The 21,717-nt window shown below is 31.6% G+C and overlaps 2 protein-coding genes and 1 pseudogene across 4 annotated transcripts; 2 read left to right on the top strand and 1 right to left on the bottom strand.

Annotated features, from left to right (window-relative positions):
• Window positions 1-611: 611 nt before the first annotated feature.
• On the bottom strand, window positions 612-1,716 carry LOC114195300 (hydrophobic protein LTI6B-like). The gene is made up of 3 exons (XM_028085721.2): window positions 1,536-1,716; window positions 1,331-1,430; window positions 612-858 (listed from the first exon to the last, which is right to left on the bottom strand). Exons 1-2 carry the CDS (start codon window positions 1,623-1,625, stop codon window positions 1,347-1,349), a joined length of 174 nt encoding a protein of 57 aa, XP_027941522.1. The 5' UTR covers window positions 1,626-1,716; the 3' UTR covers window positions 612-858; window positions 1,331-1,346.
• Window positions 1,717-2,097: 381 nt separating this feature from the next.
• LOC114177985 (putative pentatricopeptide repeat-containing protein At3g23330 pseudogene) lies at window positions 2,098-4,522 on the top strand (annotated as a pseudogene).
• Window positions 4,523-12,949: 8,427 nt separating this feature from the next.
• On the top strand, window positions 12,950-16,740 carry LOC114168622 (transcription factor PIF3-like). Of its 3 annotated transcripts, none has more exons than XM_028053541.2 (7): window positions 12,950-13,128; window positions 13,609-13,842; window positions 13,944-15,003; window positions 15,098-15,199; window positions 15,328-15,393; window positions 15,774-15,839; window positions 15,930-16,740. In XM_028053541.2, exons 2-7 carry the CDS (start codon window positions 13,805-13,807, stop codon window positions 16,440-16,442), a joined length of 1,845 nt encoding a protein of 614 aa, XP_027909342.2. In that variant the 5' UTR covers window positions 12,950-13,128; window positions 13,609-13,804; the 3' UTR covers window positions 16,443-16,740. The 3 variants fall into 3 exon arrangements, with proteins under 3 accessions (XP_027909342.2, XP_085530765.1, XP_085530764.1); XM_085674638.1 differs by lacking the exon at window positions 12,950-13,128 and having other exon boundaries at window positions 13,790-13,842; window positions 15,930-16,419; window positions 16,548-16,740; XM_085674639.1 differs by lacking the exon at window positions 12,950-13,128 and having other exon boundaries at window positions 13,137-13,842.
• The last annotated feature ends 4,977 nt before the right edge of the window (window positions 16,741-21,717 follow it).

Here is a 21,717-nt window from a genome sequence, read left to right as displayed (position 1 = left end):
GTTTCTTAATTTAATATTCTTTATAAGTACAGTTTAATTAATTTTTTGGATTTTAGTTTATTTTTTGATAATACAAAAATATTATAATTTATACCGGTAATGATTTATATTATAATAATATATTTTAAAATATTTTGTACCCTTGTTTTTTTCAAAACACTATCAACCACTTCAATTTACTAGCACTTTGCGTACATTATATATATATATATATATATATATATATATATATATATATATATATATATATATATATATATATATATATATATATATATATATATATATATATATATATATGCATAGCTAATTTAAATCGGTTGTAAGTTTTTGTAGGAATCCATTTTTCATGAATCCAGCCAATCCATCTCTTAAACCTATTAATTAAGCAAAGCTTTCAGCAAGATAAACACGAGAGAGCAGTTTCATTGTTTGACGAAAATGCTCTCCATAATAAATGAAAAAAGGGATTATTAAAGACAATAAATTAATTTTATTGATTTTAAAAAAAATTAAATAAGAAAAAAATGATTAACATTTGTCATATCATAGTAATGTCAATCTAAAACATTTCTTTTAAATAGGAAGAAAATTTACAAAATGCATTAATATATACGAAAGAAGAAGAAGAATATAATTATTACGAATTCAATTTGATAAGCATACGTTAAAACTAAAGGACACAACGTCGACGTTTGGTTCCACATAAGGCAATAACAGTAACAAAAAACACAACACTAAAACGGAATATTGACACGGATAAACAGAAAACGAAAGCATCACGTGCGTCCACCAAAGATCAAACGATGAGTACAGAAGAACATACACACGCTCCTTTGAAATTCAATCACTGTCCACCTGCTCACAAAAAACCATTGATATCAACTGCTGAGTAGAAGAAGGACCACCTCCATCACCAAAAACAAAAAATGGCAGGTCCACTTTCTTCTTATTTCTCCACAAAATTTAACAAAAAAGAAATATAATTAAGGCAAAGCAAAGTAAGTACTACGCTACTACCTAACCACAACTATTCTGCAAAATTCCATGCTCAAATAATCAATTTCAGAAAATGGCTATCCTATTCATGAGATTTTTTTTTTCCGCGCGTTCTATTAAAACGCGAATTTCATTTTTTGGCTGGTTAAATCGCTCAAGAGTAAAACAAAATATAGAATATAATAATAATCATCATAATGATGATGATGATTTAGAAACAGAGAGTTGAGTTGATCTGGTACATGCATGGCAGAGTACTGCATAGTTTTACAAATACTCATACAAGTCGTAAAAAAAAATGGAGAAAGAAGAGGGAAAAAAGGTTACTTACAAAAGGTGGATGAGTTTCACTTGGTGATGGCATAGACAGCATAGATAATTCCAGGAATGTAACCAAGAATGGTGAGCAGCAAACAGATCCAGAACTCACACTGTATATGGAATTTGCAGAGCAGAAAGCAATAAAATTAGGTATTAAAAGGAGAAGCAAGAAACGAGTAGAAAGAAGAAAAGAGGAAAATAGAGAGTGCATATACCTTGCAGGCATACTTGAGAAAAACTCCGAGAGGAGGGAGGATGATGGCAATGAGGATATCGACGCAGTTAGCTGTGCTGTCACCGGCCATTTTCTTTTACCTTTTTGCTTCTTTCTTCTTTCACAACGATGATGACGACGAGTTCCAGGTGTAGGTGGTGATGCTATTTATACTACAGCCAACACGTTTTAACAACTCCACTTATTTTCACCGCTTCGCATTAAGTGCAATTTCTTTACTCATCTACAAATTGAAATAACTATTACGCGTTTTCTCATAGTTATATCATAAATACTTATACACGTAATTTATTTAATGCATTAATTGTTATAGGAAAAGTATATAATATATGTAAGTATAATAAACGTTAAGAAAATAATGTTTTCAATACTTGATTTTTTTTTCCCATAAATGATAATGGAATTCAAAGCAAACTACGCTTATTATTTGTGATCATTCATAATAAGAAAAACACAAACTATGCTCATTAATATAAAATTATCTTACTTTGTCATTTAACAATGATTTTTGTAGTAATAAAGACAATCACCCTTTTTGTATATAAAAATTGCTAATATCAAGAATTATATAACCTGAAGTTTAACTTTTATTGGTGCATTTAAATAACATGGGGTGCAGGAAGAAATCGATTTAACACTAGGTTGATTCTGAAGGCCTGGCCCAATATTTCCATTGCTTTTGGGTCTCGTTAGCTTCGCAAAACAAGAGTGAGTAACTGTTCCATGAGTGATGATTATTATGAAACTTGCTTTGCTAATAAGAAGCAGCAGCAACCAAAATGGTGTTCCAAAATTGCACCGATTCTCCTCAGTTCCCGACATCAAACTTCACCTGGACAAGGCCGCAAAACTGAAGAACCTTAAACACGCGACGCAAATCCACTCGCATATCGTAACGACCAATCAAACGTCCCTCGGCAACATCAACAGCCTCCTCGTGGTGTACGCAAAATGCGGTTCCATCAAGCACGCGGTCCTCTTGTTCGGCACAACCCCTGGCGCCTCAAGAAGCGTGGTCACGTGGACCACACTCATAACCCAACTCTCCCATTTCAACAAACCCTCCCAAGCCCTCACATCTTTCAACCTGATGCGAACCACCGGAATATACCCCAACCAGTTCACCTTCTCAGCCATCTTACCCGCCTGCGCTCACGCCATGCTCCTTTCACAGGGCCAACAAATCCACGCCTTGCTTCTCAAACACGCCTTCCACACCGACACTTTTGTTGCCACAGCTTTGCTCCACATGTACGCCTCCTGTGGCTCCATGTCCTTCGCCGAGGATGTGTTCGACCAAATGCCCCACCGAAACCTCGTTTCCTGGAACTCCATGATTGTGGGGTTTGTTAAAAACAAAATGTTCGGTCGTGCCATTGGGTCTTTTAGAGAGGTTCTTTCACTTGACCCCGACCAAGTTAGTTTCTCCAGCGTGTTGAGTGCTTGTGCTGGGTTGGTTGAGCTTGGGTTTGGAAAACAAGTTCATGGGAGCATTGTTAAGCGTGGTTTGATGGGGTTGGTTTACGTGAAGAACTCGCTGGTAGACATGTATTGCAAATGCGGTTTGTTAGAGGATGCAACTAAGCTGTTCTGTGGTGGTGGAGATAGAGATGTTGTCACGTGGAATGTAATGATCATGGGATGTGTTCATAGCCAAAACTTCGAACAAGCTTGCACCTTTTTTCAGGATATGGTAAGGGAAGGCGTGGAACCGGACGAGGCTTCATACTCATCTCTCCTTCACGCTTCTGCAAGTATTGCTGCACTGGCACAAGGAACCTTCATCCATTGTCGTGTATTAAAAACCGGGCATATGAAAAATGCGTGTGTTTCGAGTTCTTTGGTAACTATGTACGGCAAGTGTGGAAGTTTGTTTGATGCTTACGGTGTTTTTGGAGAAACTAAGGATTGCAACGTGGTTTGTTGGACTGCTATGATAACAGTTTGCCATCAACATGGTTGCGCAAATGAGGCAATTGAATTGTTTGAAGAGATGCTGAAGGAGGGGATTGTGCCAGAATACATAACTTTTGTTTCGGTGTTGTCGGCTTGCAGCCATACAGGGAAGGTTGATGATGGTTTTAAGTACTTCAATTCTATGACTGATGTTCATAACATTGAACCCGGGCTTGAGCATTATGCTTGCATGGTTGACCTGCTTGGTCGCGTTGGTCGATTGGAGGAAGCATGGAGGTTCATTGAATTGATGCCGATCGAGCCTGACTCGTCTGTTTGGGGGGCTTTTCTTGGGGCATGCGGAAAGCATGGCAATGTTGAAATGGGAAGAGAGGTTGCAGAGAGGCTTTTCGAGTTGGAACCGGATAATCCAGGAAACTACGTGCTGCTTGCGAATATCTATACTCGACATGGGATGTTGGAAGAAGCTGATGAAGTCAGAAGATTGATGGGGATGAATGGGGTGAGGAAAGAGACTGGGTGTAGCTGGATTGATGTTAAGAACAGGACCTTTGTGTTCAATGTGAATGATAGGTCTCATTCAAGGACACGAGAGATTTATGAAATGTTGCAGAAGTTGAAGGAATTGATGAAGAGGAAAGGGTATGTGGCTGAGACCCAGTTTGCAACTAACAGCGTGGAAGGTTCTGAAGAGCAGAGTTTGTGGTGTCACAGTGAGAAATTAGCTCTTGCATTTGGACTTCTGGTTCTCCCACCTGGATCTCCGGTAAGGATAAAGAAGAATTTGAGGACATGTGGTGATTGCCATACTGTTATGAAGTTTGCTTCAGAGATTTTTCAAAGAGAAATTATTGTGAGAGATATCAATAGGTTTCATCGATTCACAAATGGATCCTGCTCTTGTAGGGATTACTGGTGATTGAATTTGAAACACATTCAACAAAATGAACATGAGTCATGACTGCCTAAGAACAAGAAAAAACTAAGATTGATTTACACATGCTTAAACAGTTTATACAATCCAATCAAGGACTGATTTATTTTTTATCATTTTTTTTTCTTAACATGTGCTACACCAATACTTTTTTTAGTTTCTTGTGTATATTCATTTTCTGTATAAATTTAACAAAACTACCTAACCTGCTTATATTCTCAAATTGTACAAAGTTTAAACTCCCAGTTCTCAACTCATTTAGAAAAAAAAAAAAACCACAAATCAAAATTTAGAGTTCAAAACCCAATACAATTTTCTTAATACTTATGCAACAATGAATTGAAATCTATATTAACTAAAAGTTCACACAAGTATATATAAAAATAAAGATCTACCTCTATTATTTTGTTGCAGTTGAGACCTTAATAGGAATAACACATAGTTCGAGTCTAGAGAGTGAAGAAGAAATAAAAAATTTATAACAACAATAATATTGAGAAGATACCGTTTTTCTCTCAGGTGTGAAGGGTTCCTTGTCTTGGTATTATTAATTAGGAAAATTATTTTGTCAATATTAATTAAGATGGCAATAGTTTTCTATGGTTCACGCTTTAGACAACCATTCCGGAAATACTTCAACATGAAGTTGTTTAACGTGTTTTTGTGGTCATAATGTACATAAACCTATTTTTGTTCTCCATTTTGATTTCTTTTATGTATAAATCGTTATTCTTAATGAGTAGAGATGACAAATAAATCCGTCTCCGTGGGTATTATCCGAACCCGTCCCCGTTTTGACGGGGAATCCCCGCATTGACTGGGTATGGGTATGGGTATGGGGAATCCCCGACTTTTTCAATTGGGTATGGGGATGGTTATGGGTATGTACATATCCCCGCCATAATACCCGTCCCCACCATATCTCCGGTCATTATTTAAATGATTAAAATATTCACAATTAATTAAGTAACCCTATATATATATATATATATTTATTTATTTATTTCTCAATTTTTTATTTCTTCTAATTATTTGGGTTGTCATGATACTCATTCACATCTCCAATATATTTTTCATCTTATCATAACATTTATGTAATTATGTTAAAATTATATATGTCAATTACAAATTTTTTATATCTCATATTTGAATATTTCTATTATTTTTTAATATTTTTATTTATTGTATATTTTCCTTTCACATGAGTATGTTCAATACTCTCAATTTAAGTGTTTAATAGCTTAAATCTTTCATTTACTATGTAATATAAAAAAAAATTCTTTACTTATTTTTATTAATTTTTGTTTCATTTGAAAAACTCTTTTGTTTCGTTAAAACAATTATTTTTCAACTATTGAGTATATATGTTGATATTTGAAAAGTGTTCTTAGATGTCTAAGATATTTTTCATTTTATCATACCCTTAATTATACAATCGTTTTTCTTTGTGTGATTTCTTTCAATAGTTTATCAAATTGTTTCTAAGACATACATTCGTTAATTTTTTAATATTTTTATTTGTTGTTTATTTTCATCATGTAGAATACTATTTCAGTATATTTTATCTAATTATTTTTATTTTTTAACTCATTATATCAATCATACTGTAATTTTTCACTATAATTGTATAAATAACTTTTATTTACTACAATATCAAAATTTAATGTAATTGTCATGAATATTTTTTTATCACCATCTAACATATATTGAAGTTCAAAAGATACAATAATCATGTTAAATTTGTTTTATTATGTTTATTATTTGTTAGTTGCGTCATTTTGATTAAGTGATGTATTATCATTTTTATTAGTGTATAAAAAAAGAGATTAATTAGAATTTAAAAAATTGAAGTAAACAAACATTTAAAATATACGTTAATTTGAATATTTGTTTTCCTTTAAATTTTTTTAAAAATATTTTTAAATTTTATCAACTAGGTTTCATTAATGTTTACAGTTTGCAAATTTAATAAATGTTTTAGTTCTCATGAAATTTTATTTGGTATTCCAATCTAAAATGTAAGCAATTATAATTTATTTCAAATTATTTGATATCAAAGAAACAACCATCCTTCTAATATTGAATATTTGATAATATTATGTTTCCTTTACCGTAATTTATAAAAATTAATTAAAATTTATATTGAAGTTAGTAAGGAAACTGGTACGGGTATGGGTACGAGATTATATCCGTTATCCTGTGGGGATGGGGATGGGATGTGATAAAACTTTGATACCCGTTGGGTTTGGGTATAAAAATGGGGATGAATTTGTTTTACGGAGATGGATATGGGATAGTGAAACCCGTCCCCATGCCATCCCGTTGCCATCCCTATCAATGAGACGCAAATTGTTATGATACACGAGGAGCGCAATTGATTGTTCGCACCTTTTTCGTACATAAATTAAATGACAGATACATGTATTTGGTTAAATTATCCTATTTTTTAAGTATATTTTTTAATTTTAAAATAATCTCACTAAAAATTAAAAGTTTCTCGCAACAATATCGCATTTCCATCTCATATATAAATAAATATATAAAAATGCATGCGGATCCAAGTTTTATATGACATGAACAGTACACATAAACACTGTAAAAAATAAACAATATATGAAAACAAAATTTAAAAACTCTTAAACATTACCATCGTATACTTGCACCTTTTGGAATAAATATATAATTTGTTAAAAAGACACATTTTTTATTGAATTTCAATTCTCATTTTTAAATCAGCATATCACCATAAAAAGAGATTGAATACACGAATAGAATGTACTTTCTTACTTGATTTTTTAAAATACACTTGTTTGTATAATCCTCCTGAATATTATTAAAGTCACTATATTTAAGATGTATCGTACTTTAAAGCTTAAACTCACTCCTGTTGCAATTTTATTTTTAAAAATGTTTCGATAGATTAAGGGAAAAAGAATATATAAACACAATCAAGTCAAATTTTGGGGTTTATTAGAAGTCAAATTTGTATAAATGGGCTCCTTATTTTTTTTTTTTTGAAAATGGTTAAATGGTCATGACATTGGAGATGAAGTCGTCTTCTCCCTGACCGGTTTCTTTATTTTTATTTTAAATTAATGTCGTCATCTAACATTTTCTTTTATTTGGAAAAGGTGAAATCGTCCTCACACGACAACTTCACTTTTTCAATTTTTTGTTTAAAAAATTAATAACTAAAATTTTTTAAAAACAATAACGAAACTAAAAAATAAAAAATAATTTTTAAAAAAATGAAAACTAAAAACTAAAAAAATTTGAGAAAAAAGGAGAAATAATGAAAAACTTGTTAAACCTGAAAAAAAAATGAGATTTTGAAAAAAAATTAAAAAAAATTAAAATTGATTTGAAAAAAAAAAGTAAAAATTGAAGTCGTTAAGTTAAACGATTTAAACAAAGTTGTCCCCCGTAACTACTTCACCCAAATTTTTTTTTTTAAATTCAACAAACTCTATTTTACAATTTTATAATAAAAAACCCTGAAATACAAAAAAAAAAAAACAAAAAAAAAAACCGACGAGCGACCTTACCTCGCCTATAAATTACAGATTAGATCAAAACGGACCAATCCTACATTTAGAATTTTTACGCTACTCAATTAGTTATCACGCCAATTTACTCAAGACAACTTTCAGAGCATTAAAATTAATATTTTAAATTATTTTAAAATTTTAATTTAGAAAAGATACATGTCTCTAGTCCATCAGATTAATGAATCAGACAAATCGAGTCAAACTTTGACAAATTATTCAATTATTATATTTTTTTGTATTTAGATATATAATTATAGAACGTAGGACTGTTAATCAAACGTCCTCTAAAATCTTATAATAAAAAGTTGTATGAAAGTAACTTTTACTAATAAAAAAGTAAAATTCACCTCTTCATTCAAAATAAAATATAGGAAAAATTAGAGATGTCAAAAAATTCTGTATATATGGATATTTGCAACGAGTAAGAAATAAATATTGTAAATGGATAACCGCACGTGATGAGTACAAGTATTTTTTATACCTGTTAACGGGACGGGTACATGTATCATAGTATTTGTAAATATGATTTAAATATGGGTTAAATATGGTTTTGGTCCCTTAACTTTGAGTGAATTTTTGAATTAGTCAATTTCGAAATACTGAATTTAGTCCTATTATAATTTTCTAATTTTATAGTTTTATAGTTTTATAGTTTTATAGTTTTATAGTTTTATAGTTTTATAGTTTTATAGTTTTATAGTTTTATAGTTTTATAGTTTTATAGTTTTATAGTTTTATAGTTTTATAGTTTTATAGTTTTATAGTTTTATAGTTTTATAGTTTTATAGTTTTATAGTTTTATAGTTTTATAGTTTTATAATTTTATAATTTTATTTGCTAAACCACGCACTAATACGCACTGATTTTATCTACTAAACCACGCAATAAGGCGCACAAATTGTATCTGCTAAATCATGCGCAAAGACTCACAGATTTAATCTGCTATAAACCACACACTAAAGTGCATGATTTTATAATTTTATAATTTTATTCGCTAAACCACGCACTAATACGCACAAATTTTATCCACTAAACCACGTAATAAGGCGCACAAATTGTTTATGCTAAATCATGCGCTAAGGCTCACAGATTTAATCTACTATAAACCACACACTAAAGTGCATGATTTTTGATCCGTTATAAACCACACACTAAGACACACAGGTTTAATCCGTAAACGGTGCACTAAAGTGCACGGATTTAATCTACTATAAACCACGCACTAAAGCGCATAGACTTATTTCGCTATAAACCACACACTAAATCAAACCAATTTAATTTGTTATAATTTTAATGTTCCACCACAAAGGTTGTTAAACATATATGTTTGTTCTTGAACATACAATCAAGAATGGTTATCCTCCACATATATAGTAACCTCTGTTAGGAAAATAGAGAAACCAAAATAGCACACTGTTAGCAATACAACAGATTATCAAGAAGACAGAAATCAAGACAACTGTATCGTGGAAGAACCACCGCTCTGAAAGCAAAATTCCGACACGGCCGAGGTGCAACCGATTAACGTCGTTCGCTCCCCAGGCGTTGCAAAAAAAATGTTTCATGAACATGACATTTTTTAAAATTTTTTTATTTCATTTCAAATACATAAATTTTTGATCTTAATACTCTAACAACAATTAAACTTTCATTCCCAAATCAAATAGAGCACCTACACATGAGTTCAATAAGTATCTTATTACAATACCATATCACCATAAAAAGAAATTGAATGCACTAATAGAATGTAGTTTCTTACTTGATTTTTTAAAATACTCTTGTTTGTATAATTCTCTTGAATATTATTAAAGTCATTAATTTTAAGATGTATCGTACTTTGAAGCTTAAACTCACTTCTGTTACAATTTTATTTTTAAAACATCTTTGGATAGATTAATGTTGTATTTGCTTCCAATCTTGTACTATTTATAGAGATGGATTTGCAAGGAAGAAGTTTGTTCGTTTCTGCAAATTTGAAGGTAATAGAAGAAAGGAACATGCAGGTGCAGGAGAGTGTGTTATTTGCATCTTCACATAATCGAAGGGATTAGCAAAAATTTACTATTTATCCTATGCAAATAACTAAAACTACCATTCATTTATTTATTTTTTTTCAAATTAATGTGTGTGTGGCCGTGATTGTTGGTTTGTGCTGTGGTGTGCAATAGACTTCTTCACCATAATAACTAATAATAATATTATTAGTTTTTGTAATTCAATAAATAATTAAAACAAAATTTCAGCCAATCAAATTTTATTTTAAATTTATTATACTTGTTAAATTTTTATTCTAACTAAATAGCTTGTATTTTCCATTAATTTTACCTAAATAAAATTTATTTTCTCTTCATTCCAGAGACAAAAGAGTAATTTTATAATTTAATCTATTAAAATATTTTTTTCATTTGTCACGTCTATAAAATTATTTATAAATTTTCATAAACTTTTTCTTTAAATTTCTTTATATGTCCTTCAAAACAAACAATACTATAATTATTTTTTTATCTCTTCAAATCCATCCATTTACTCTTCTTCAGATCATCTCCCTAGAGTGAAGACAATACGAGGAAAAAAGTATATATAGACACAATTAAACTTAAGTGATTGGGACAGACTTAAAAAGGGTTTGATAAAGTTTGATTGGATGTTCTTCCCATTTGACCTCACAAATTTTTCAAAATTTATATATTAAAATTATATTTTGTGTAGTTTTTCTACTTCATTACCGTATATCTCTCACGATTTTTGATGCACTTTTATAAAGGCAACAAGATTATTGGACCCTATGCAGAAGATTTGTGTGGAATCGAAGAATAAGGCTAAAAGGTGAACATTGAAGTGAAAAGTGTAGATAAGTGAAAATCTTAAATGGCGATATATGAAGCCATAAATGCATCTTATATTATCACTCTCACGTAATTAAATGATATATGATAATTGCAGAAAATTTGAAAGAGTGTAATTAAGTGGGTGAAGGTGAAGTAAAGTGGCACAACACAAAAAACACTCACTCACATCACATTCACTTTATCACATCTCGCCTATAACCAAAGGAAAAGACAAGACAGTCACGTGAAGTTCACGCCTCAGCTAACTTGGTCAGAGTTTGTCTTCTCACTCATCTCATCTCTTGCGTGGCATGTGCTCCACATATTATAAGATGGACCCCTACTAATTTACTAAATGCCTTCTCTGTTTTCTTCAGGTACCTTTTTTAACTCCCCCAACAAAGGACCTCGAAAAATAAAATATAATTTTGGTGAGGAAACTAAGTTCTTTAAACAAAAGTAATTTATTTACTAAAAATATAAATTATTTTGTGTTTGGTTAGAATTATAAAAAACAATTGCTAAGTGTTTAAGTCTCCAAGGTTTTAAATAAAAACATCTGAACATACAAGTAGTGTTCTCATATAAAAACACATCAATAAACATTACAAAATAACGCGTTTGTTTAGAAAAAAAAAACCATTTTTTTTTTGTGAATATTTACATTATGTAAATATTTTAATTTTGCATCATCCACGTACCCTTCAAAGAATATGTACAGTACTGATAAAGTAGCAAATAGATGAATGCAACCACCATACAAATGTCACAATTAATTTACTACACGAATCAAGCATATTATTGTTGTAACTTTATATTTGTTCCAGGAGACAACGAAACATGTTGCTGACAATCCATAAAAGCATATAGAATATACATAAACATGGAAAACTGCATAACACATAATTCATCTATTCCAACATACTTAATTTGCAATTGTATTTTATCAGCGAAGTAACTAAAAGTTAAGAATCAGTGTTAACTTTGTAAAAGAAATTCATGAAACTATCTCCGTGTGTTTCATCAATTTTTTTCGTCCATGTTCTGCATAGATAATTCAGACTAGATTGTAAAAAATAAGTAGTTTTAACTTATTTTTAGCTTTCGGTTATTTTGAAAAGTTTAAACTAATCAGTAAAAATCTAACATAAATACATTTCTATTAAAAAAAGTATTTAAAAAAAAAAAAGAGATGACATGATCACCTTATATTTAATGAAAAAAAAAATGTAAAAATATATTTGATGAAAAAAAAAATATAAAAATGGGAAGAGGACGTGATTGTTGCAACTATGATAACAATGCCAAAGAAACGTTTGTCTGTTAGAGTGAAGACTGAAGGGAAAACGTGACTCACCATGCATCGTTCTTTTCGTTTTATTCCATTGAGTCAAAAATCACGCTGAACAACCCAACTACTTTAGTTTTTCCTCTATTTCCATTCTTTAAACTATTAAATCTATAACCATATTTTTTTATTTTTAATTATATTTTAAATAAGGTAACTAAATTGTCTTTAACGCAATTACAAAGGAAAAAAGACAAATATAAATTATTTAACTATTAAAAAATTTACACACACTTTAACAGTTCCACAATATAATAATATTTTTATCTTTTAAAAAAATTATAATTTATATTATTTCCTTAATATTATTTTTATTGAAAATGTAAATTTTACTAATCAAATACAAAAAATCATAATACATACTACAATAATAATAATAATAATAATAATAATAATAATAATAATAATAATAATAATAATAATAATAACTATTCACATGGTCATATGTTTCTTGCTTAGTGATCATCAATTGCATACGGCCTTGTGGCAACCAGGTTAGCCGTGTGATCTGAGTGAGTCAGTCATGAGAGTTACTTGAAGGTAACCGTTGGATTTTGTTTGAGATTGATTACGCAAAATTAAGGGTCCCACACAACCTTAACAACTGGAATCCCATAGTTAAAAAATAAAGGAAAAAAAAAAGAATTTTTTTTTCCATATCCATTTAAAATCTCAATAAAATATTAAACTAAAATTAAAATTAAACTATAAAATAAAAAATTAGTAAAAGTAGTTATTAGATGGTAATATAAATTTTGAAGAGAGTAATACATATCACATCCCGGACAGAAAACTCCTGAATCTATTCCTTTTTCTCTGTCTGCTGGTACATGTGACATGTTATGTGACATGTGTCTTCGGGTCTAAATGCTTTTATCTGCAACTTCCTCACGACGCGTTCTTCTGGGTTCCTTCCTATTCTGAAACTTTGAGGTTTCTCTTAAGTTAAGTTCGAGCTGTGACACGGTGGTCTCTTAAGACTTCTATTAACTGCCAAGGTGGAACTGTTAATGCATCATCATCATCATAACTCAAACGCTATTTATTGCATTAAGCAAATTTTGTGGGTGAAGAAATTTTGTTTCTTTTTAAGATACTCTCTTAAGGGTTTTACTCCCTGGTTATTTGTCACGGTTTTCCTTTATTTCACTCTCAACATTGAATTAGTGCGACGGTAATCTTATCCATAGAAAATAGTATTATAGCTTGTGCTATATCTGAACTGAAAGCTGATTAGACAACTATAAGACCGAATTATTTTGAAGTCTTGTTGAGTTCATTCTTGACTTGGCAAGGATAATTTATTTATGGTATATGGTTATTTAAGAATTGGTTTGACCCCATTTTCTATGTCATTAATTTATTTATCCATGTCGCAGTACTTTCCTTTCCTAATATGGAGCAAAAGAAAGATCCGCAAATAATTATTTATTACTGTTACTTTCTTATCTTTCCTCTTCTATATTCAAATCAAACAGCGTGGTGGGGCTAGCGTCAGGATTCCGTGTGTGGCCTGTGAAAGGTGGTTCGCACTTCGCAGTTAACATTGTGTTTTTGTCGGATGCAACAACAATAATCGCTAAGTTTATTATAAGAGTGTTTCTTTACCTTAGTTCATCATGCCTCTGCATGAGTTTTACCGTGTGAATTAAGGGAGACTTGATCCCAAAAGAGATGAACAACAACACTTATGCAGCGGATCAATCTTCTGCGTAAGTTCAATATCATGTTTTTGTTAATCCCATTTCATTTGATCTTTGTTGTGTTTCTGAGACTTGCTTCCTCATTTGTTTTAACCCTACCTCTGTGGCAGACCCAACAATGATTTGTTTGAGCTCGTTTGGGAAAAGGGCCAGATTTCAGTGCAAGGTCAATCCTGTAAAGCTCGAAAGACTCCAAATTGTAAAACTTTGCCATCTCATTGCTCGCCATCTCACACTCCTCTAGGAGGATATGCTAATGATAATAATGCTACCATCACAAGGATGGGGAAGTTTGGCAGTTTAGGAGCTGAATTGAATGAAATCAAAAGGGTGGTCCCTTCGGGTGAAGTGTATTTCAGTGAAGAAGAAGAAGAAGACATGGTGATGCCTTGGTTGAATTATGGAATAGATGACTCTTTGCAACATGGATATAGTTCTGATTTTTTCAATGAACTATCTGGGGTCACCATGAATGAGCCATCAGCATCAAATGGATTTTCTTTGTTAGACAGAAGAAATAGTTGTAGTAAGGTATTTAGGGACACTCATAAAAACACCCCATTTGCATCTGTTAGATCCAAGATAGTAGATATAGCTGAAAATAATACAAATAATGTTCCATCTCCCTCAAGTGGTTTTTCTAGCTTAAAGATGGAGAAGCAAGGTCCAGTTGCGTGTAGCAGTAGTTCCACCATGATGAATTTTTCCCTCTTTGCAAAGCCTGCTGCTATTGTCAAAGCTAACCTTGAGAACATTGGTTTGGCATCAAGATCAAGAAGTGTGGGAATAAAGATAAAAGGTGCTGCTGCAACTGTTGCAGCTAATCCTTCTGAATCAACAAAAGTTGAATTATTCGGAGAGTGTCCAAAAAAAACAGTCACACAAAGTCATCATCACGTTACGGAGCCAAAACATCTTGAGCAGGATGGTGGTGTTTCTACAAAGTGTGATCCTTCTTGCAAAGATGTGTGCAGGGTTGATGACACTTCAAATGTAGTCGTTGGAGAAAGTGTGAACAAAGGAAAGGAAGCTGTTGAAAAAAATGCAGAGCCAGCTGTAGTATCCTCCTCTGTTTGCTCTGGCAATGGCGCAGAGAGGGGTTTGAAGGATCCAAATCAAATTTTGAAGACAAAAAGCACAGACACCGACGACTTTGAGAGCCAAAGTGAAGTTAGTTTCTTAGAATTACGCTGTCTGTTATGTTAGTATTGCTTTCTTATTTGTTTTATGGTGTTCCACTATATTAACGTTTTTTCAATTTAAGGATGTTGAGGAAGAATCAGTTGGTGTAGAAAAGGAGGTTCCTGCACCGAGAATTGGAGCCAAGAGACACCGTTCAGCTGAAGTGCATAATCTCTCTGAAAGGGTGTGCAAGACTATCTACTGTTTGTGTTGAGTTAATTAAATTTTTTACCAATGTTCCTTATTAAGTCTTTGTTAATTATATTGTTTCTGATGTATATGATAATAAAACTTTGGTGTTTGTTTATGCAGAGAAGAAGAGACAGGATCAATGAGAAGATGCGTGCATTACAAGAACTAATCCCAAATTGCAATAAGGTTGAACTTAACTTTCTCATTTTTTCTTGGTACGCATAGGAAAGTTTTTTCACACTATATGATTTAAGCTTTAATTGGGTGTGTCAATGGACAATGTTATTATCAAAGCATCGGAGCTTCTTGAAGAGCTATTAAAAAGTAAAACCTTGAAAGCAAATTTTAAGACAAAGCCACTATTTTGAGACATATATCTTCTGCATGTAGATATTTCCACAAGAATTTCAACAGGGTCATTTTGTCGTAAAATAGTGGCTTTGTCTTTGGCACATCTTGAAGTAATTAAGCCTTTTCACTCATAGAAAACCATTTAATAATTTGTTTTAAACATCACAAAGTTAAGTTCTATTTGTATACTCGATTTCTTGTTTATCATGTATTAGGCGGATAAAGCTTCGATGTTGGATGAGGCGATAGAGTATCTGAAAACACTTCAACTCCAACTTCAAGTACCCTTCTTTTCCATGAATCCTTTGAATTTTAATTGATGAAACGGTGTAGGATCTTACATAGATAACGTTTGGTATGTTTTTACATAGATAATGTCAATGGGAAGCGGTTTTTACATGCCTGGTATGATGTTACCTCCGGGAATACAACAGATGCACGCACCACATATGGGTCCATTTTCTCCTGTAGGTGTTGGCATGCAAATGAGGTTAGGAGTGGGTTGTGGCATGGGCATGGTGAATGGTAATGATGAGTGTTCTGGATTTCCAATGCTTCATGTGCCCCAAATGCAAGGAACAAAACTTCCCACAGCACATGCACCTGCTTCCACTGCTTTACATGGGATGCCAAATGCTCAAGTGTTTGGGATGCCAATGCCAATGCAAATGCCACATGCTCCCATATTTTCATTTCCAGGAGAATCCTTTATGAAAGCATCAACTTTAGGACCAAATGCCTCTGGAACATCAGCACTTACGGAAAATGTTGGTTCGGTTTCAGCCTGTAACTTAAAGGATCCGATGCCACATGTGAACTCACAAGATGCACAAAACACCGACAAACCAGATGTCAACACAGGTTTGTGTCGTAACATTGTGTAATATATCTTGGTTGGAATTAAGGTTTGGGTATAACAGACTTCGTTTCCATGATGATTTTTTGAGCCATAGGCATGTTGATGTTTGTGTCCATTTGTGTTGTGCTAGTGTGAAGCAAAAACTGGTGGATTTGAACACTCAACTTTCGTACCAAGTAGTGGTGATACCACTGACAGAGGAACTGCAACTTTTGTAGTAAGTATTACTAGATGCACCTGATATACGTGTGTTTTTTGTTTTTGACATTTTACTTGTAAAGTAAGGAAATGTTATATTAGAATAACTTGATCATTCACTTTTACTTGTCGTTGTGGGCTATGATTCAGTGTCGATAAAGTAAATTATGTCATAAGAAGATTATCATAAACTTGTGAACTGTATATTTTGACACAATCAAACCATACACATAGTGGAATAACCATTATCGTACAAACAAGTCCTTATATAATAAACAGTAGTTAGTTCACAAGAAATGTAAGAAGAATGAATCTGACTAATATTTATCACGATTTGAATATATATGTTCACATCAATTTTTCGTTTATAAAGTTCAAATATAAATTTGATACTCTTTAGTAATCTTTTTAAATTAATCAACTAACTCATCAGATTAAAAAAATTTGGTTTGTTTAGTTTATAATATTAAATATGTCTTGCGTATATACATATAAAATTTTCTCTAACATTAACGAAACTCGTATATAAATAAGTAATGTGTTTCACCAATTGTATATTGAACTAAGAGAAATTGCTTTAATTAAAACTATTTATGTAAAAAAAATCATTAATATAAAATACACTTTGGATTTATTTTCACAGAACATGCTGGATAACATTATTGGAGTCTTGTATAGATATCAAAGAAAGTACTAAAAATAATAATTTCACACAAATCAAGATACTTGGATAAAAAAATTAATTATCTCGTGTAGAAGTAGTTATACTTGTAAAATATTGTTTAGATTATAAAGTGAATAAGCCAGATTCTTAAGTGATAAGGTAGTCTAAAATATATTGGAGATTAGGGAATCGATTCTCATCTCCATTTTTTTTTCTTTTCATGCCAAAATCAACTGATGAATCTATATCAAAGTTGTATAATTTTATAAATTAGGGAATTAAATTTGTTGACTAAAATTGTGAACTGGAGATTATAAGAGAATAAAACAAATTATCTATGTTTTTTTCGTTAATAACACATAGGAGATTATTGGAGAATGACGAATGTAATTTAATATTTTCCTTATTGTTATTATTATTTGCATTTTTATGTTAATATTGACTTAATTTTTATTTTGGTAATAGCAGTTCTTATGGTGGCACTTTTTATAGACTAACTACGTGTTATTTAATTGCTTTTAATATTAAACACTTTACTTTTCATTTCTTAAACCACTTTTTTTTTAATGAACAAAAAACTATTTTTCTATGATTTATATATTTAATTGGCAATTTTTGTATAAATTTATTTTGTATAAGTAAAACCTCATTCTTGTATATTCTTTTCACACAAAAAAAAATTACAAATAATTTTTTTTTTTCATTCAATAATAAGCAACAATGAAAAAAAAAGTTGGTACCAAACAATACGATGATAAAAAAAAATTATCTCTTCGAAATAAATTCAAACTTTTCACTATTGGGGCCAAGGTAATGAGTGAAAACAAATTCTATCTCATCTTTTCCAATATTAAAGAAAAAAAAATGTATATGAGGAAGAATTTGTCCTTATAGATTTGTAGGGTAGAAAATATGAAATGAAAATAAACTTCTCCGTTAATTAAAAATAATTTATATGTAAATTAAAAATTAAATAAATTATGTAAGATGTTTTTATAAATTAGTTTATACATAATCCAATTTAAATTTATAAAAAATTTCATAGAAATTAGAAAATTTGTAAAGGAAGTCGTGGTCAAGGTGGATTAGAAACCCACGCGTAACAACTAAACTAATAGAGCATCAGACATAAAGCATGGAGGATCCACTAATACAACTAATACAGTTCTCCAAAAACATACTGGGGAGAAAATTTAGGTACACCATGATGCCAATTAAAAAACAGAACACAAGAGTACTATTGTTTTATAAAAGATTGCTCAAAGAATTTAAAATTTAACACAATAGGCACCCAGGCACCCAAATCATGTGAACGCATACAATTTCAAGACTCTATGACTACTCTTGATATATAATATATAATTCTAAAGGAAGTATGCGCCTGTGCTGACTTCTAAACTCTGCAAATTCTAGACGTAAGGGGTTATCACTCAATCACACAGGGTTAATCCTCTAATGTCTTGGCCCAATATGAGCCAAGACTAGGACCTCTTACCACTCTCACCACATAAATCATTCTGCTCTACATGAGCGTGAAAGATTATTATCTAGACATCTCCTATATCAAGATATACACTAACCACCATCACCAAGAGTTTCCCTTGAAACTCTTTTACCAACAATTTTTACATGCCATCTCAATCATTCAAGTCTCATGTTAATCCACCAACCAAACAAGTCATGTTTTCCATTTCATACTCAACATAACAAGATTTCATTTAATCTCATACTTTATAAATGCAAACCATGACATACATATATCACAAAATAATATTCATCCCAAATAAATGAGTGTCAACATTTAAGTACTTGCAATTCCATACAATCAAGCACAACACACAACCATAATTCTTACACCAAAATTTTTAAGAAAATTTATTATCACAAAACCAAAATCATTGCAGTAATGCGTGACACATTTCTCAAGTTACAGACATCTAATCGACAATCCAACAGATCAAACCACAAAATAGCATGTTATGAACCAAATGTTCAAATTTGAACTGTTAATGAGTTGGGAAAATCAATTTTACTAAAACTGCGCATATCAAAAAAATACACACTCACCCAACGACCACTCGACCACTCGACGCTTCCAGAATACGAAAAATAACGTCAAATATCACAATATTTGACCCCTAACTTGGAAATACACCAAAATTTAACGTTTTCCCCAATCTTGTATCATATTCCACAACACACTAATCACATAAAATAGAAATAACGTGAAACCCTAGCTTCCCTTACCTTGTTAGATTCGGTGTACCATACCTAGCCAAACTCGACCAAATAAGTAAACAATGTGCATATCGAGACCGCCAAGTATCCAGCCTAGGCCGAGTTAGCCTAACTTGTACCGGTTTTAACCTAAACTAAATGTCTAAGAGGACAACCTGCACCTCATATCACCAACATAAGCCATCAAGGCAAGTAGTCGGTCTAGACCGACTACTCGAGCATATCTGGTAAGGTTACAGCCTAAGCCGACCACTTCAATACACTCGGTATGATGAAACCCCCACATTCAATAAATCTTAAGGGCCTGGGTTTGGGCCCTGGCCCACTCGCAAGCCCCACCTAGAGCCCAAGTTAAGGCCCAGCCCATGAAATGGTCAAACGTCATTAATGCTCTATAAATACGCGTGGACTCCATCATTTAAAGGTACGCATTCATTAATCACTGATTTGACTCTCTGAGAGCTTTGACTTACTTGAGCTTCGGAGACTCTTCTGCAGGTAACCCCTCCTGGGTTCAAGCTGACATGTATCAACCGGGGAGAGACCAACTGAGGAGATAGCGGACTACATGGTAAGGTGACACTTGTGTCTAACTCATCTTATTTGTTCTCTGCAGCTCTTCCAAGAGCTAGAGCAGTGAGCTTAAACATGAAAATCTAGACAAAACAAGGGCAGGAGGTTAAACCCCATCCAAACCAACGTACCCAAACGATGAAAAGGGAAAAACAGACTAGAGAACCTAAGGTTCAACTTACTTGGGGTTGGGGGTGGACTTGGCTAGCTTGAAGATGAGAGAACTTCTCTATGCCCTAGCAGAGCTTCTGCTTCACTAGAGAGAGGAAAGAGAGAGGGATAACTTTCTGAAGATGAGAAAAGTGAGAGTGTGAGGGGCTGGACAGAGTATTGGGGGTCCCTTTCATGGGCTGGTCTTGGGCCTACGAAAAGTTCAGGCTCAAACACATATGAACTGAAAAATAGGGCTTACATTCTTCTGAATATCTTTTGGGACATTTTTAAATAAAAAATGAAAATTTAAACCAAGAACATCCCTATACAGGTTAATTAAAAAGAATAATTATATATATATATATATATATATATTATATCTAATGACATTAAATTGATTGGAAAAGATAAGATTAAGTTAATAAAATCAAAGAGAAAAATAAACTACAAAATGGGTAATTTTGCAAGAGTGTGGAAATGTGCACGGGCACAAAAAGGAAGTGTTGAAGTTAAACTAGTGGTTGCATATAGAAGTCTTGGATATTTGGGCCTATTACGAGATTTTTTGTAATTCATTAAAATGAATTTCTTTCTGCGCTTCTATGTTAACTTAGAAAAATAATATAGACATAAAAAAATTAATCCATTTTATATAACAGAACAGTATAGATTATATTTTATTAGCTCTGTATTTTTTTACTACCATTTTTCCTCAACAAAAGAAATAGAGAAGGCAGTACATGTACATGTTTGTAGTCCATGATAATTTTTTTCTTATCTAAAATTGAAGGCCCAAAAACTTTTTCGGATTATATTTGCTTCTTTTTTTTTTCTGTGTTTTTTCATGTTTTCTGTATTCTAAAAAAATGCCAATTTTGGATTTCGTTTGCATCATTTTTCCTCATTTGCGGTCCTTTGTGTTTTCATTTTTACTTTTTAAAATGTTATTTTTGGATTTTACTTGCATCATTTTCCCTTTTATTCTCTCGTGTTTTGGACTTAAAAAAAACATTATTTTAATATGTTATTAAATAATTATAGATATTTCAAAATTCAAATTCTAGAATTTACTAAATGCATTTCGGGAACACTAAAATTGGAAAATAGGGTCCTGAAGCACTTCTGAAACACAATATCTGGAAGTATTAAAAGATTTAATATTCTAGAAATTATCATCGTCCGAAAGAAAATCAAAACAAAAATCAAGAGGTGACCTAATTTTATATCTTTTACATTTAGGATGTCTATGCTACTCAATTAGTTATCACATTAACTTATTGGAGGCAACTTCCAGAACCTTAAAATCTAAATGGCTATGAAAGAAATTTAAATGGATGAAGCCACTGCATATTTTTGTGTTATAATAGTATTTGCAAGTGATTTATTATATCACTACTTAATATTTAATTTAATTATAATAATAAATTTTAAAGTATATAAAATTTTGATTACAATAGTAACAATATTAATAAAA

The sequence above is a fragment of the Vigna unguiculata genome, chromosome 1, assembly GCF_037176805.1.
Source record: "Vigna unguiculata cultivar grain cowpea cultivar isolate G323 ecotype 2 chromosome 1, ASM3717680v1, whole genome shotgun sequence".
In the NCBI taxonomy this organism is placed as follows: Eukaryota; Viridiplantae; Streptophyta; class Magnoliopsida; order Fabales; family Fabaceae; genus Vigna; species Vigna unguiculata.
Note: the sequence above shows the minus strand (reverse complement) of the source record. Positions and strands in the feature narration are given on the sequence as shown.